This window comes from Oncorhynchus mykiss, chromosome 16 (genome assembly GCF_057628025.1).
Source record: "Oncorhynchus mykiss isolate SJ-2025 chromosome 16, ASM5762802v1, whole genome shotgun sequence".
Classification (NCBI taxonomy): Eukaryota; Metazoa; Chordata; class Actinopteri; order Salmoniformes; family Salmonidae; genus Oncorhynchus; species Oncorhynchus mykiss.
This window is the reverse complement of record NC_143037.1, coordinates 51,172,408-51,187,608: the sequence shown is the minus strand read 5'-3', so window position 1 is coordinate 51,187,608 and position 15,201 is coordinate 51,172,408. Positions and strand designations below refer to the sequence as shown.

The 15,201-nt window shown below is 43.0% G+C and overlaps 1 protein-coding gene across 10 annotated transcripts in view; it reads right to left on the bottom strand.

The window, feature by feature from the left end:
• LOC110492174 (synaptotagmin-1) overlaps positions 1-15,201 on the bottom strand; it is an 83,834-nt gene that overhangs the window by 15,364 nt on the left and 53,269 nt on the right. For 8 of the 10 annotated variants that reach the window (XM_036947127.2, XM_090203192.1, XM_090203189.1 and 5 more), the window contains 2 exons: positions 1,197-1,413; positions 630-790 (listed from right to left, as the gene is read on the bottom strand). In XM_036947127.2, coding sequence (XP_036803022.1) covers positions 630-790; positions 1,197-1,386 — 351 coding nt within the window. In that variant the 5' untranslated portion in view covers positions 1,387-1,413. Of the gene's footprint in view, positions 1-629; positions 791-1,196; positions 1,414-13,175; positions 13,663-15,201 lie in introns of those variants that run through there. The other 2 variants (XM_021566252.3, XM_021566255.3) reach the window with 1 other exon arrangement.

The following is a 15,201-nucleotide window of genomic DNA, read 5'->3' as shown; positions in this document are numbered from 1 at the left end:
CATGTAATTGGTACACTTTATATTCCATCCACAATAGTATAATTGCCCCATGCAAAAGTGCTCAGCTGTGTCATTTTTATCCAGGTCCCAATGCACAAGAGAAAGCAGAACTAAACATTTCTGACAAATACACAATATTTAACAACAAGAAATGAAGAAGGAAGGGCGAATGTTTTCTCGAGATGTTGACAGTTCAATGATGGGTTAAATTATCTACAATATATTTAAATTGCTATAAATTGTAAATGTCTAGACATGGCTCAATTTTCACCATGCCATCCACTAAGTGATGTGGTTATTAATTAGGGGACAATAGATGCTCTATGCTGCTATTGACAAATATTCTACTGAAAGAGCAACTTTTTTTGTTGAGTGTTTGTTGACATCTTATTTCTTATGTTTTATAACTTAATACATTTATTATTTCCAAGTCGGAATGATCCATTATCCCAAAAATAATTTTTTGGGGATGCATTATTTGGTACATATTCCTCAGGTTAAGCATCCACAATCTTTAAAGCTTTGCAGCTTTCTTGTCATTATAGCTTTAAGGCAATGTAGGCCAAAGTTAGTTTGTGTGAAATGCAGGGTCCTCCTTCATGACAATACACCCCCAGGTTTGAACATACCTCTCCTTCTTTCATGTTCTTCATTCCCATTTCACCCTTCCCTTTCTTGCCCTTCTTGTTCTTCTTCTTCTTGCAACAGCACTTCTTAACGATGCAGAAGCAGCAGGTGAGAATCAGGGTAGCAGCTACCACAGCGATGGCGATGATGGCCCATGACGGCACTGTTATACACACCCAAACGCAGACACACACAAACACAACACACACAGACACACACAAACACATAACAAAGAAAGAGAACGGTTTGACATTTGACCAACCAATGATTTCCCCCTGCTGATTGATATGAGAGGCCAAAGTCATAGTATAGAGGCCCTTGCTTAGTTAACAATTACATTTGGTGCAAATTCGATTTTTAGAGAATGCCATTAGGAACAACACCACCTGATCGATACTGAATAATGGCATAATGGGCACGTCAATGGCTTCAGGGGAAGAACAGATCTAATTCCAAAGCCATTGTTTTTAGAGTATTATCAATAAAAGTCATGAAATCTCATCTGGACAGGTCTGAGTGTTAGTTGCTGTGCAACGTCCAGCCCAGCCTCTCACCAGACAGGCACTCACATGGGATCTTGTCGATCTCATTGAGGAACTTATTCTTGATGTCGTCGAAGTCGCCGTTCTTGACAGCCTCTGTGGAGTTGTCAGCTGCGGTGGAGGCCACGGGGCCAGGGGCCACAGTTAAGACAGCAGCCCCGGTGGGCTCAGGTCCAACCATGGCTTCAGGCTTTTTCTTGAACAGGTTCCACTTCATCCTAGACAGCTAGACCAAACACAGTCCCTATGAATAGAGAAAGAGGGCTGTTAACACCGAGTCATAAAGGCCACACACAGGTCCTTAACATTCTGGACAATCTTGGAGCAAGGCTGTTGCTATTCAGGTGCATCATTTGTAATACTACACAGGCTCCTTTTAGCAGCACATTGTATCTATCTTTGCATTTTGCATCACAAATGCCTGAGCCAAATCAGTGTAGTAGTGTGAATAGTGTGAAGTTAAGTGCCAGAGCCAGCAAAAGACAGCTTTGATTCTCTGATGCTGGCTCTGTGCGTGGTCAAAACAGTTATTTAGTCACAAAGCTGTTATCGGGGCTAGGAGTCAAACTGCGACAAAACAGCAGCGGAGTGTGAGCAGAATTGTGTCAAGTGATGAGTGATTGAGCTGTAATCAGATTCAGAGAGGGGCTGTGAAGGATGACAAACCTAATGAAAGGAGACTTCTCTATCTGATTCCATTAAAGCAATGGCGATATTGGCAAACAAAAAGGATTTCTAATTTCTCAATCGCCAATCCTCCGCTCCACTGATGAAGATACTGTCTGTCTCAATCGCTGCAGGTGAACACTTGAATGAAGTTGACAACAGAAAGGATCATCTGTATATTATTCCGAGGGACTAGAACTAGTTAGGAATGTGGTATGACACTAGAATTACGTATGTTTGCGACGTATTGCAAGTTGATGTTGCAGAAGACAAATGGCTTGTGGAAAGACTGCAACTACTAAATTGGCTAAGCGAAAGAAGACCATGAGGGGATAACAAATCATTTTTGAAGTGAATCATAAGCCGTAGTTGTATTAAAAACACATTTCCGCAAAATTTCATTTGAAAAGAAAATGTTAGTGAGGAGGGAAATTCACCCACGCAATTACAGTAATAGTCAGTTAGGATTCTATTCAAACACTACAGTGGGTTTAAAAAAAATTATGTTTGGAGAAATAACTTGCATTGTGGGGAAGATTTTCAGTCTACAGACAGGAGCTATAGTGTACCATCATGCTATCTGTGTCACACCCCATGTAAACAGTGTTTTCCCTGACATCTCGCCTAATAGTTTCTCCTCTTTCTCCACCATCTTGCTCATCTTAAATGCTCTGCCTCAAGACTCTGGATTTCATTGCTCTTCCATTTAAACACATTCTATTTTGCTGAAATACAGTAGATAGGTCACAGAGTATCGTAAATAGGACATTTTAGTCATTTAGCAGACACTCTAATCCAGAGCAATTTACTCTGAGTGCATACATTTTCATACTTTCCATAATGGTCCCCCATGGGAATCTAACCCACAACCCCGGCATAGCAAGCGCCATGCTCCACCAACTGAGCAACACAGGATTATACATTTCAGTCTTGAATGTACTTACTACGACTGTGATATGTGATTCTCACCTAGCCATTTTAAGATTAATAACTGCAAGTCGCTCTGGATAAGAGCGTCTGCTATAAATGACTAAAATGTAAATGTGAAATAACATCAAAGACTTTGAATGTTCAGCCAGCCTGTAAGCCAGGGGTGTTAGGGGAGGCGACCTGTCTGTACTTGCTCTGCCCAGAATTGATAGTAATTGCTGACATCCAGCCACTGGGGGAATCACAGTGTGGATCCTCCACCTGTGTAAGGCAAACCCACCCAATCAAATTCTTACAAATAGCACGCTGCGTCTGATTGGCTGTGGGGCATGTCTGTTACAAAACATGCCAAAGGTTTGATGGGCTGTATCAGGGGGCAGACATTTGTTAAACATGAGGTATGTGTCACACATAGCCAACAACAGTCATCGTAGTCCAACTCTTGGCTGTGAAGACTTAGTGTTGGGTGTTTGGGTTGTGTGAGCAACAACCCAGTGATAATCACCAGCCAGCCAGGCTCTAAGGCGGGTAGATTTATCCTTCTGTTTGACCCCCAGGGCAGACTAGGCTATGCAGAACTGAATTAACATTGGGAGAGATGGTGCGGTGAAGCGTTTTATGTCTTCTCCTGTCGAAAGGTGGCAGGCCGCGGGAGGGCTCAGAGGACCAGGGTTAGTCCAATGCTTCATGGCAGTCATTATCCCTGCTTTATGATCAGCTCTTACCACTTACTGCTGGTGAATTCATTATAGATGGTGTTTTCCCTTTGAAGGAGGCTTTAAATTCAATGAGAAATACCTCCTTTACAACACAAGCCAAATAAACAGCCAAACAAACATCAATATATAGAACGTCTTTCTTCTGCCTTAATGCCCTAACTATATGTGTACAATAGTCTGGTCAATATCTTATCATGAATATGCTGTCTAAATACTACATGAAATGCAGTCTCCCATGAATCATTTTGTTTGACTATACAACTGGTCTGGACAGAGCTTTTCTAAACCTTGCAGTCACAATTCTAAAGTAACACTTAATCCATCTAGACGTGTCCTTAGAGGCAGCATATCAGACGAACAAAACATTGGCAAATACTTACTTCCACTGCTTTAAATGAAAAATGTACTAACTAAACAACTAGCTACAGATCTGTGACAAGAAACAGCTTTATCTGTAGAGCTCCATCTCTCAGTGTGTTTCTCACGGTTAGTTAGTGACTCCTCTACTTCTCCTCATAACTTCAAACAAAATGGCTGTCCTCCACATCCCTGAGCAACATGGCTCCTGGTATGATATGTCCCTCATCACTAAGCACACTGCCTCAGAATTGGATGCCAATCAAGGGCTCTTAGCCTGTATTCTTCATCTGCGTATAAACAGACTGGAATAAAGAGCAGCTCTCAGAAACCGTTGTTGACTTCAAATAATCACACCACAAAAGGTAGGAAATTATACAGCTCATTTGTGGTTTGCAGTATTTTTGCGAACTACTAGCTGAGATGTGGATGCGAGGGGAATTACTGTTGGTAAGCAGAGAGGAACGTGGCTTTTTCAAATCAACAATGTTTGGGTAGACTCAATGTTGGAGCGTTGTATAATCCTAAGTTCAATATTTACTCTGTTTCACTGACGAATGATGGCAAAGCTAGCTTAGGCAGAAAACTTCAATAAAGAGGCACTCTGTTCAATTGTCATTACCATGTACATTAGTAATGGGGGTGTATCTTGCTATGGTAGAGAGAAGGCATTACAGTAATTACTATCTAATTGCTGCACTACTTTGTTTTAGTATTTATAGGTCATTTTTATTTTGGGGTTTTAAGCCCTTGAGTAATGAATAAAGCACATTCTAGTCACACCTCAGTATGGACACCTCAGTATGGAAAGTTCTCTCTATATCTATCTACCTATCTTTCTCTCACACACGCACACATACACGCATGCAAACACACCACATTGTGTTTCCCTTGTGTGTTCTGGTGTTCTCTTAGCTAACATATTACCCAGCTTAAACAAAAGTGAAATGTAATTATGGGCCAGACAGGTCAATGGCAAAGAAATCCAAACTGATCCCTCTGAACCCTTCAAAGGTACCCATGGGCAAGGCGCTTAGCTAATTATCCTACCACAGTCAAGAAAGGGCATAGAACAAACCAAAACATAGTGTATCATATAGCTACAGAGATCCTACTTTGCCGTCTGTGGATGATGTGACATACTTAAGACATACACTTAAAAACATACATGTACAGTATGTTGATGAGGTATAGGAGGAAGTGAATGGGATTAACATTATTTCTGGCAGTGTGACAACATCATCCATGCTGAAGGGAGTTTCCTGCCTGGGCTGCTAGTAGCTCCATCTATATGCATCAGAGCGTCTCTGTTTCTCAGAGGGCTGATTAGCACGCTGGTCAGTCCTGGCAGAAAATAATCTGAGGACAGAGAGCACTAAGCACTGAGCAGTAGTAGTGCAGCTGCTACATTACACAACAAGTTCCCTGACTATGATTAATTAACACACTCGTACAGCCAGACGGATGGACAAGTCCTCTGTTTTCCCCTGGTCCCTGACAACCTCACCTCCATCCCACTCCTGCACAGCTGTTTGCTAGTGCCCTGCCTGTGTCCGGAAGTGAGCTAACATTTTGATTACACTCCCCTTTACTCTACTTGGAAGGAAAATACATAATTCTAAACCATGGCAAAGCTGGTTGATATTCCTCTGTATATTCAGCTCAAAATGGTCACTTCATGTAAAGGGAAAATTGGTCATACGAGCATGTGGGCTGTGGCTGGGGGGCAATGTTGCTGGGATGCTGGGAGTGTTACGCCCATGAAAACAGGGGAGAAATAATCACGAGAGTGATACGGTGTTGTATTCTCAATTCAACTTTTAGTTCAATCATTTTACAAAAGTAACACATTACAAAACAGAAAAAACATTATACAAATAACACAGCAAAATATCTTATTAACAACATAAAATGGCAGCTACTCTGCTACTCTGCTATTCTTCGCTACAACCGAGCAGGGCTAATATTACTCTCTTCAAACTTAACTAACTTCCTCAAGACGTTACTAAGACACACCTTAAACACTCTTGACATGTTAGCATTTTTTGTGTTGTATTGTCTTTTTTTTATTTTTATTACCCCTTTTTCTCCCCAATTTCGTGGTATCCAATTGTTGTAGTAGCTACTATGTTGCCTCATTGCTACAACGGGAGAGACTGAATGTCATGCGTCCTCCGATACACAACCCAACCAGCCATACTGCTTCTTAACACAGCGCGCATCCAACCCGGAAGCCAGCCGCACCAATGTGTCGGAGGCTACACCGTGCACCTGGCAACCTTGGCTAGCGCGCACTGCGCACGGCCCGCCACAGGAGTCGCTGGTGCGCGATGAGACAAGGAGATCCCTACCGACCAATCCCTCCCTAACCCGGACGACGCTAGGCCAATTGTGCGTCGCCCCACGGACCTCCCGGTCGCGGCCGGTTACGACAGAGCCTGGGCGCGAACCCAGGGACTCGCCCTTAACCAATGCGCCATCCGGGAGGCCGGTGTTGTATTCTCAATTGAACTTTTAGTTCAATGAGAAAAGACCGCGATTTCCCCAGGAATATGGGTGGAGACCAGAGCAATCGATCTCCGGCTCATAGATTAAGAGCATTTCGTAGATCACAGATTAACACTTTTAGGCACCACAAAATAAAGTAATCAATATAACGTTTACACATTACTCACAATTCGTACCCTTTGTACGCTTGACGGATTTTAACTTTAACACAATTATATGAATGTTATCAATCTCTATCAACTAATACTGAATGCATCTTTTTAACCTTAGATGTTTTAAGATCCTCACATACTATGAACTTACTTATACTTTTTAATGTATAACAGGCTATGAATATTTCCTTTAACCTGTCACAGGAGCAGCCGGGCGGTAAATTAAGTATTGGACGGTGGTCATTGTGAAAAGGCTGTTATATTCACAAGGACTGTTAGCTCAGCTAAGGTCAGCCGTTGTGATGGTTGACTGTTAGGGTAGGTTTGACAGCATTGACGGGGGCTCTGTGAGATACAAGGTGATCTAATGTATGACCCCAATGGGAAGTATTAGCCCCCCGCAGCACAGCAGGCTGTCATCTGGGACTGTATGGGTGGTGCGTATGACCTGCAGATGATCCAGCCTGCATTCTATACATTCATTTGAATGACATCTTACTGCTACATGGAAATTGTACTGAGCAGTGAAGACAGTAAAGACAGCCTTTTTACTCAGATAGTCCTTTATAGGCCTTAGATATGTGTATTTTCTAGAGAGGTGTACATATTTGTCCTTTCCATTTTAACACAGAGCAATTATATCCATCCAAATTGCACAGAGCAACTCTTGGCACAAATTAATTGCAATAAGTTGACAAAGAAATGAATAAAAAAAGAATTGCTCCAAGACATGACACGGCACGGCGACATCATAAACGAACATCAGCGTCTTGGTTACGCTAATGGAAATAGAATAAATATTGTCTGTAGTCACGTTGATTCACTCCTGGAGTCCTGACGATGCCCTCCCCTGAGTCTATTTGAGCTGATCATCCCAGTCCTATAAGAACAGAGGGACATAACTTCAATTAGGAGCCAGACAGACAGACAGACAGACAGACAGACAGACGTAAGGTTGAACAGAACACCTTTTTTGGATATAGCCTATTGTGGTTTTTCTTTCTTCGACTGAGTACCCAAGCCTTCACTCTAAACATATTAAGCCCCTCCTCCTATAGAACAACTCTTATACTTACTAGGCTTATAGGCCTACCTCAGGTGATTCGTTTCGTGATTTTCTTTTTTTGCATTAGAATGCTAGCCAATAGGCCAACGTGAGTTTCCACGCATCTTAACTGACTCTGAGAGAAGTTGAGCGTAAAAGGCTTCTGGTGCCATTTCAATTAGATATTATGTGCAGATTTGTTTCCTAAACTCTTTACTTCCCTTGGCAAGGCAATTTACCCCTGCTGAAATGGACCGGGGGCTCCCAGAGCCTTAATGGCCTAGTTTGAGCACAAGTTTTAATAGGATTACTGTGAAACTACTAGAATGGCTGCTGCCTCTGCTTATGTATCATCTGATGGAGAAAGAGATGAAGAGGCTGATCTGGACTGACTGACTGGCTCTGAAACTAAGTTATTTCAAATATTTGGTTGTTGAGATTGCCACAAATGTCTCATGAGTGCAGTCATTACGGATATTTTCGGACTGAATATACAGTATAATAAGTACAAGAGACAGTGGAAACCACTTTGGTACTTATCTGGGTTTCTTTCAAAGACAGCTGGCTGCTGAATATGTCACAAATCACTGTGTTTAATTAATGTCCACTGTATTTGGTGGATGATGACTAGAGGTGGTATTCGAAGTGTTATCTGTCAGAGAGAGACACGGGCAATCCTCTCACATAGCTAGCTCAATGTTTGGAGCGTTTGCCCCATTTTCTTTTGACAGTATTTTTCACTGCAACCTCCTACACATTATCTGCAGCGGCAATTTCTCTGTCTCCAATAATCAAAATGTTAGGGGAATGTGATCTAAATAAAGCTGTGTACTTCAGACAGAAGCTTTTCTACTAACACAGCCAACAACCATTATGTATCAAACAACAGTCATTCTCACAGCAGGTTTATGGAGCTCTTAGCTCAGTCTATAACGAGGACAGAGTCAGATACGTTTGGAACTAGTCGCAAAGCATGTATGCACTGCTTCGGGGTGCTTTCAGAGAATGTCAAGAGACTATGGTCAAATCTTACAAAATGTCAAGAGACTATGGTCAAATCTTACAAAATGTCAAGAGACTATGGTCAAATCTTACAAAATGTCAAGAGACTATGGTCAAATCTTACAAAATGTCAAGAGACTATGGTCAAATCTTACAAAATGTCAAGAGACTATGGTCAAATCTTACAAAATGTCAAGAGACTATGGTCAAATCTTACAAAATGGAGTGTCCCACATTCAAAGGGCTAAAGACAATGTAGAGATGGTGTCCTGCAGTTTGACTCTGACCTGGAGCCTTCTGGGCTTGTGCCACACTGAATGCCCCCAATAGTCTAGTAGTGTATTAGTCTGCAATTAGGGAACTGTCATTTATTTTAATTAAAGCTTGCAATTAAATGAATAGGCATTGAGCGGCAGTATCCAGCTGACTCATTGCAGCCCTAGCCCTGTCTCATCAAACCCAAAGGCATGCTTGTCTACTAGTGTTAACCCGTCTCAAAGACCACATTAGTACATTAGTTTAGGATCAGGAATACAGCATGCCATTGGGTTGTGATCTTTACTCTGAAAGATATAAAATGAGGAATCTAATCTCTGGGCATTAGACAAATATTTGATAGCAAGAAGACATTCAGTAATGCACCAGGTCTGGAAAGGGTTCAGCTTATCAGGTTTCCACACCAATGCCTACAGTAGGTAAGAACATTCTTCCCCATCCCCAATTCTCCCATTCCTGTACAGACAGGGATCTCTCCAGCTTAATGCCATATAACCAGGGAGGGTGACATTTGCACATTCATACAGCCATTGATCACCACTACTTTGTCATCAGCTCTGCTTGAGCAGTCCCTTAGGAGAGGACATGTACAGGGACATGGAGTCACACACACACACAAACAAACACACACGCATGAACACAAAACCCTGCTGTGAAATGTATTGTGGACACCTGGCAGTCCGGCTAAAGTTCAATCCACCTGCAATACAGTGCAATCCAAGTCTTTTCACGGTCGATAGCTTGTATAATTTCTTTCCCTCATGTCACTTCAACTTCAATTGTCACAAAACCACTTCCAAGTAAAAGAAAAGCCTTGTGGATGATCTGTTTGAACTGAACCAAAGAAAAGCTTTCTCTAACATTTAACATTGTGTCCTGACAGTCCCACAGGAAGGATTTACAAACTGTCTGGCGTGGATAAAACAATGGTAGCTAACTCCTACCTGCAGCTGATTGTGACTCAGCTACTATCCGAGGGGTCGTTCAGAATACTCAGGGTCAGGGTTGCTGTTTGAATGCCGTATGAGGCCTGGGCTGGGATCATTTACAGTCCCATGTCTTCCTCTTCCCCTCCCCCAACCCCATTCCCCAGCCTGTCCCCAGATAGGCCGATTAATCATACTGCCACAGAGATAGTGAGCCAATCTGCATGTGAAGCTGTAGTGAAAACAGAGAAAGAGCCGGGCTTCTGCAGCAATGCAGATAGGACGACATCTATTGGGATCCCAACAGCCTCTTGTTTCAAAATGGAGGGCAAACACAATGGATGCTCCTGCAACGATAACCCAAGGTTTCTGTGTCAGTTACTGGATGACATTCCGAGTCACGTTTTATAAAGGAAATCTGATGAGACCATGTTTGAGAGACCTGGAATAATAACCATGTTGTCCAAACATAATGATAACACATTATTAATCAAGAGAATAATTGGAAATCTCTAACCCTCGTTGTCATTGGCAGAGAGATTCAGGCCCCTTCTACTCTGTAAATATACGACTTATTATCTAGCCCAAGTAACTTCCGGACAACAACAACAACCCAAAGCTATCTGCAGATCTAAAAGCGGCATGCTGCTTATCTTTCTCCTCTGCAGATTAAAGAGTGTTGAAAATGCCTTGTCAGCAGCATGGCGGTTGGCAGAAGGTTGGGATTGATGACAGGGCCTGGACCGTCCACTCTGCCTCTCTCTGACCCATCTGCCTGGCAGGCAGCACAACATCACGAGGCCAGACCACCTCTGTCACTCTCTCACCTTCACCTGGCTGGCATGAAAAGGTGGACAGCTGAGTATTCACACATGTTGTTATTGTTGGGTTGACGTATCAGATGAAAGAGTCACAAATACTAATCATATGCATTCATTTGACCTCTGATAGCTGGTAGCTCTGCAATCTGCAAACGGAATTTGGACCTTGAGAGATTGTTAAGTAGAGAACAAATAAAAAATACATGCTCTGGGTTCAGCTTTTGAAAAACATCCTTTAGTCTCGTATCAACTAAAAGATATAACGTTCCCATGATCTGCTTGCTGTTGCTAGTCGTTCGTATATTAGAGCCGTGGTGAATGGAGAAATAGTATTATCCCTCGTTTCTCGTAACAAACAAGTCCATACCTAATGAACCGACTCTACATTTGCCTTTAAGACTGTGCTGGGTAAAGCACAGGAATCATGAAGAATGAGGAAGTATGCATTACAACTCAAGAATTACACACATTAACCCACATGCAAAATAGGCAATCACTCACGAATGAATACAAAAATCATGATTGATTACACCCAGGAAATTATTAGGGAAGCGACAAGTATCTGAAAGCTGTCACTTGCAGTACTGGGCTGTTTCTTTACAAAACAGCTGCAGGAGCTCTTGAGATGAGAGCAAAATGGACACTCCGGTGGACACTGTATGTACACTGTGGGAAAGGAGGACAGGACACACAGAGTAGTTCAAATGAGGCTCTATTCTAAGTGTATTTTAGTGGGACACCAGCTGTCAATTCATGGTGGAGGCTGACAAAAACCAAAGCTGGTGGACTTGAAAAGCCACCAAGGGATTCGTCAGGCTGAGATATAAACGTGTTGGTGGCTGAAGAACGTTATCTTCCAACAGTCCACAATCTAGATCATTTTAAAGCAATTATTTGCCGCAATCAGAAAGCGAAGGGTGTTGTTCTACCGGTGCTATCGATTTCAGTCAATGATGGATTTCAGGCCATGAGGGTGCCTTTTTGTTTTCATATGAGATGTATTGCAAGTACAAGTTGAACGTAAAAACACACTAGATAAATGATTGTGTAGTTAGTAATTTTCAACTATTCTTAGGCACCCTTTGCATTGTGGTGTCATACTGTGATAGTCATGTGACCACTCCGACCCCTGAAATTGATTAGCTGAGTGTGAGTGGTACAACAGCAGAGACTGAGACTCTGTCTCCAGGGACAGGATCAATGTGGTTGGTTGGTTTGCATTTCAGGAAGTCACCTCAAGACACAGAGCCTGGTGGAGGGCAGAGACTGTAATCTACAGTACGTAAGACGCTTCACTTCCACTTCCGATGGAATGGCGGAAATACTTACACGCTTGATTCAAATGACCATGTAACAACAATGAATATTTGTGGCTCTCATCTCAATAACATATAAAACTACCAACAAATACATGTATCCTGATTCAAAGGCACTTTGTGATATTTTCATATGAAAAATCTGTATGAAATAATCCATATCCTTCGGTCTGATGCAGAACTCAATCAGTTTACTGTCCTGACTATGTATGGGCAGGCTGCTGCAGAGCCGAGCCAAACAATGCGAGTCAGCAGCACTGTCGAGGTGTGAAGTGACCAGCCCCAGATAGCCAGGGCTTTGTCCTTGGAACTGTCCCCTCACAGCTCTGCCTGCCGGCCTGCGCTGGCTACACATCCCACATTACACATAGTAAAAAAAAAGAAGCATCCTACAGCACTTCATAAAACCCCCATGGCCTCTCTTCGGTCTCCTCTCTCCATACTGCTCAGCATATCTGTCAGCCTCTGTCTTATCTGCTCCTCCTCTGTCCTGTCTTAGCCTACACACAGTCTATTTGAGTGCATGGTCCACCCTAGGCTCCTGTCCTAGGATAGAACAGGTACAGACAGTGCAATAGACTGGTGTTTGTTAGGCGGGGTGCTGTGTGTTTGTAGCTGCACCACGTACTGGTTCCTGACAGTGCAGGACAGGGTGAAGTGTTAATAGACGCTGGTGGGATAAACAAAGCAGCTGTCAGCAGGGCTGCCTCCTGGAAATGTTCCAGGAAAATAGGTAGCTACTCCACTACACTACACACAGAACCACCCAGGCTAAATGAGCCATGGCCAATGAGAGTGACTTACTGTATATTCACAACCATAGTGTTCATTCAAAGTCCCTAAAGCAAAATATAACATATTAAAAAATATATATTTAAAATATCTCAAGCCAGAACTGCAATTGGTCACAGTACAAACTGAGATAAAATAAGGTGCTAAGAGGTTTGTAAATGACATAATTTCACAATCTTTTAGAATCTACAAATGTCACAAGATGTAAGATCGAGCTTGTCATAAAGGCGTATACAGTATGCACTAGAAAAGAACATGCAAAGCAAAGAATACACATCCCTTCACCAATATTCTCCAACTGTGTAATGCAAGCAGAGATCAGATCCATCGAGTCACAGTGCAACCTCCAGCACCAACTGAGTTTCCCTACAGTACAGTTTCAGCACCGGACAGCGGCATTTAGTTTCACTTCACAAATATCACTCCTTTCCATTGCATATTCTTCAATATTCCCCCATAAAGAAGGGCAGGGAAGAAAGGTTAGAATACACCTTACCAGAGCAATCTCCTTGATCCTATTATCCACAATGGATGGGCCAACCCATTCACCAGAGAGGCACTTAAGGGTTAATGTAACAGTGCCTTAATAACGTCCCTCGATCGCTCGCCCATCAGCCCAAGAAACTGCAGTCTTCCTCTCACTGTTCCTGCTGCAGCAGTACTCACTCTCCTGTACACACACACACATGAACGTACACACACACACACACACATTCTCTCTCTCTCACAACCCCCACCCTTCCTTCTCTCAATCCCCTCCTCCTCTCTCTCATCTCTATCTCTCTTCTCCCTCCTCTCTCCCTCCTCTCTGTGCCTTTTCTTTGCTTCCCCCACTGAGTGAATCCCCCCTCCTTTTCCCTCTCTCCTCTCCCACGCATCTTCCACCCCCTCCCTCCACTCCAGCGCTCTCTCTCTCTCTCTCTCTCACTCACTCAGCCTTCTGATTTGAGATGCTGCTCACCCTGTGCTGTATGCAGCACTCCTCTCTGCCGCCCTGCTCCAACACTGAAGGGCAACCCGAGAGAATCAATATGCAATACTGTCAAACCCACATCAAGAACCTAGCGGCATTTGAAACAAACCCCACCCAAGACCTCTGGGAATTCTACAGAGTCTAGCAGCTCGGGGAACGATACAGAGTTTAGCTGTCAGGAAAGGAAAAGGAGGAAAAAGACAACATGAGAACAGGATGGGGGTAAAAAAAGAGCCAATGGGGAGAGTAAGAGTCTGTAAAAATGGATGTAAGGTAGAGTGAGAGAACAGAGGAAGAATAGAGAAAGCATTCTGTGGCACACACACTGCAGCCAGAAGAGGCAGTTTGACACTGAATGAGTGACTGCTGAGAGATTCTCTTTCAGATGCTCACTAGGCTCTTTGAAGCTGGGAGTATGGCATGTTTACGCTACAGCAACAGTACATGACTAATGTTGGTCCACTGTCACACGCACGCACGCACACGCGCGCACACACGCGCACACACACACACACACACACACACACACACACACACACACACACACACACACACACACACACACACACACACACACACACACACACACACACACACACACACACACACACACACACTCACTCACTCACTAAAGTCTTTGCAGCAGAAATGTTACTGTCATGGATGCATGGAATAATGTTAACTTAACTGTAGTTCATATTTTCTGTAAGGGCTCAAATCCAGCTGGCATCTCACAAGTAGCTATAAAGAGATTGACAGAAGCTGTGAATCAGCAGTGGGTCTCGCTGACTAAACCTTTCCTTGCCACACCTTTTCCAAACTGCTGTGACAAAAGCAAAGATGGATTACAGTAATCACTGTGGCAGCAGCAGTAGCCCTACAATATCATGTATGTATTACTGTAGCAGTACTGGTTGATGTAGTCATAACAATCACAACAGCAGTAGTAATTTCATAGGTGCATCAAAACCAACAGGACACTAAAGATAGAGGTAGTCCAAAACATTGCAAACACACTCTAGCTTTCTCATGGATTTCTTTCCTTAGCTTACTGTTTCAGACCTTCATTTGGGTTGTCTTAGTACTGGCACAGTCCATGTATTTGTCATCTTTTGCACAATTTTTTAAAATAGTATATGATGGCGCCTCTGTACGGTAGGACCTTTGCTGAGCCAGACAATTCAGAGCCCTCTGGGCTTTTTATAGTGTGCCACGGAAAATTATCATCTTCCCATAAGGGAAGCTGCCTCCTAAGTGGCCACCGATGAGCACTCCAAAATGAAATCAATAAGGCCTCAATCAGTGGGAACGAAACAGAGAGGGATGGCCTTTCTCAATTTCACAACTCAGGCCTGGAGAAACAAGAGCAAGTGTAATTTGTTCTCTGCTCCTGCAAGACCTGACAATAGTCATTTCAATTCCATGCTTAATAGATGGTTACTAGGCCGGGCTTGGAAATGATCCAATAATTATGAGTCAATTCACTGAGTCTGTCACAGTGATTTTCCATGTACAGGGCTCTACAGTGTGACCATTTTACTCACATATG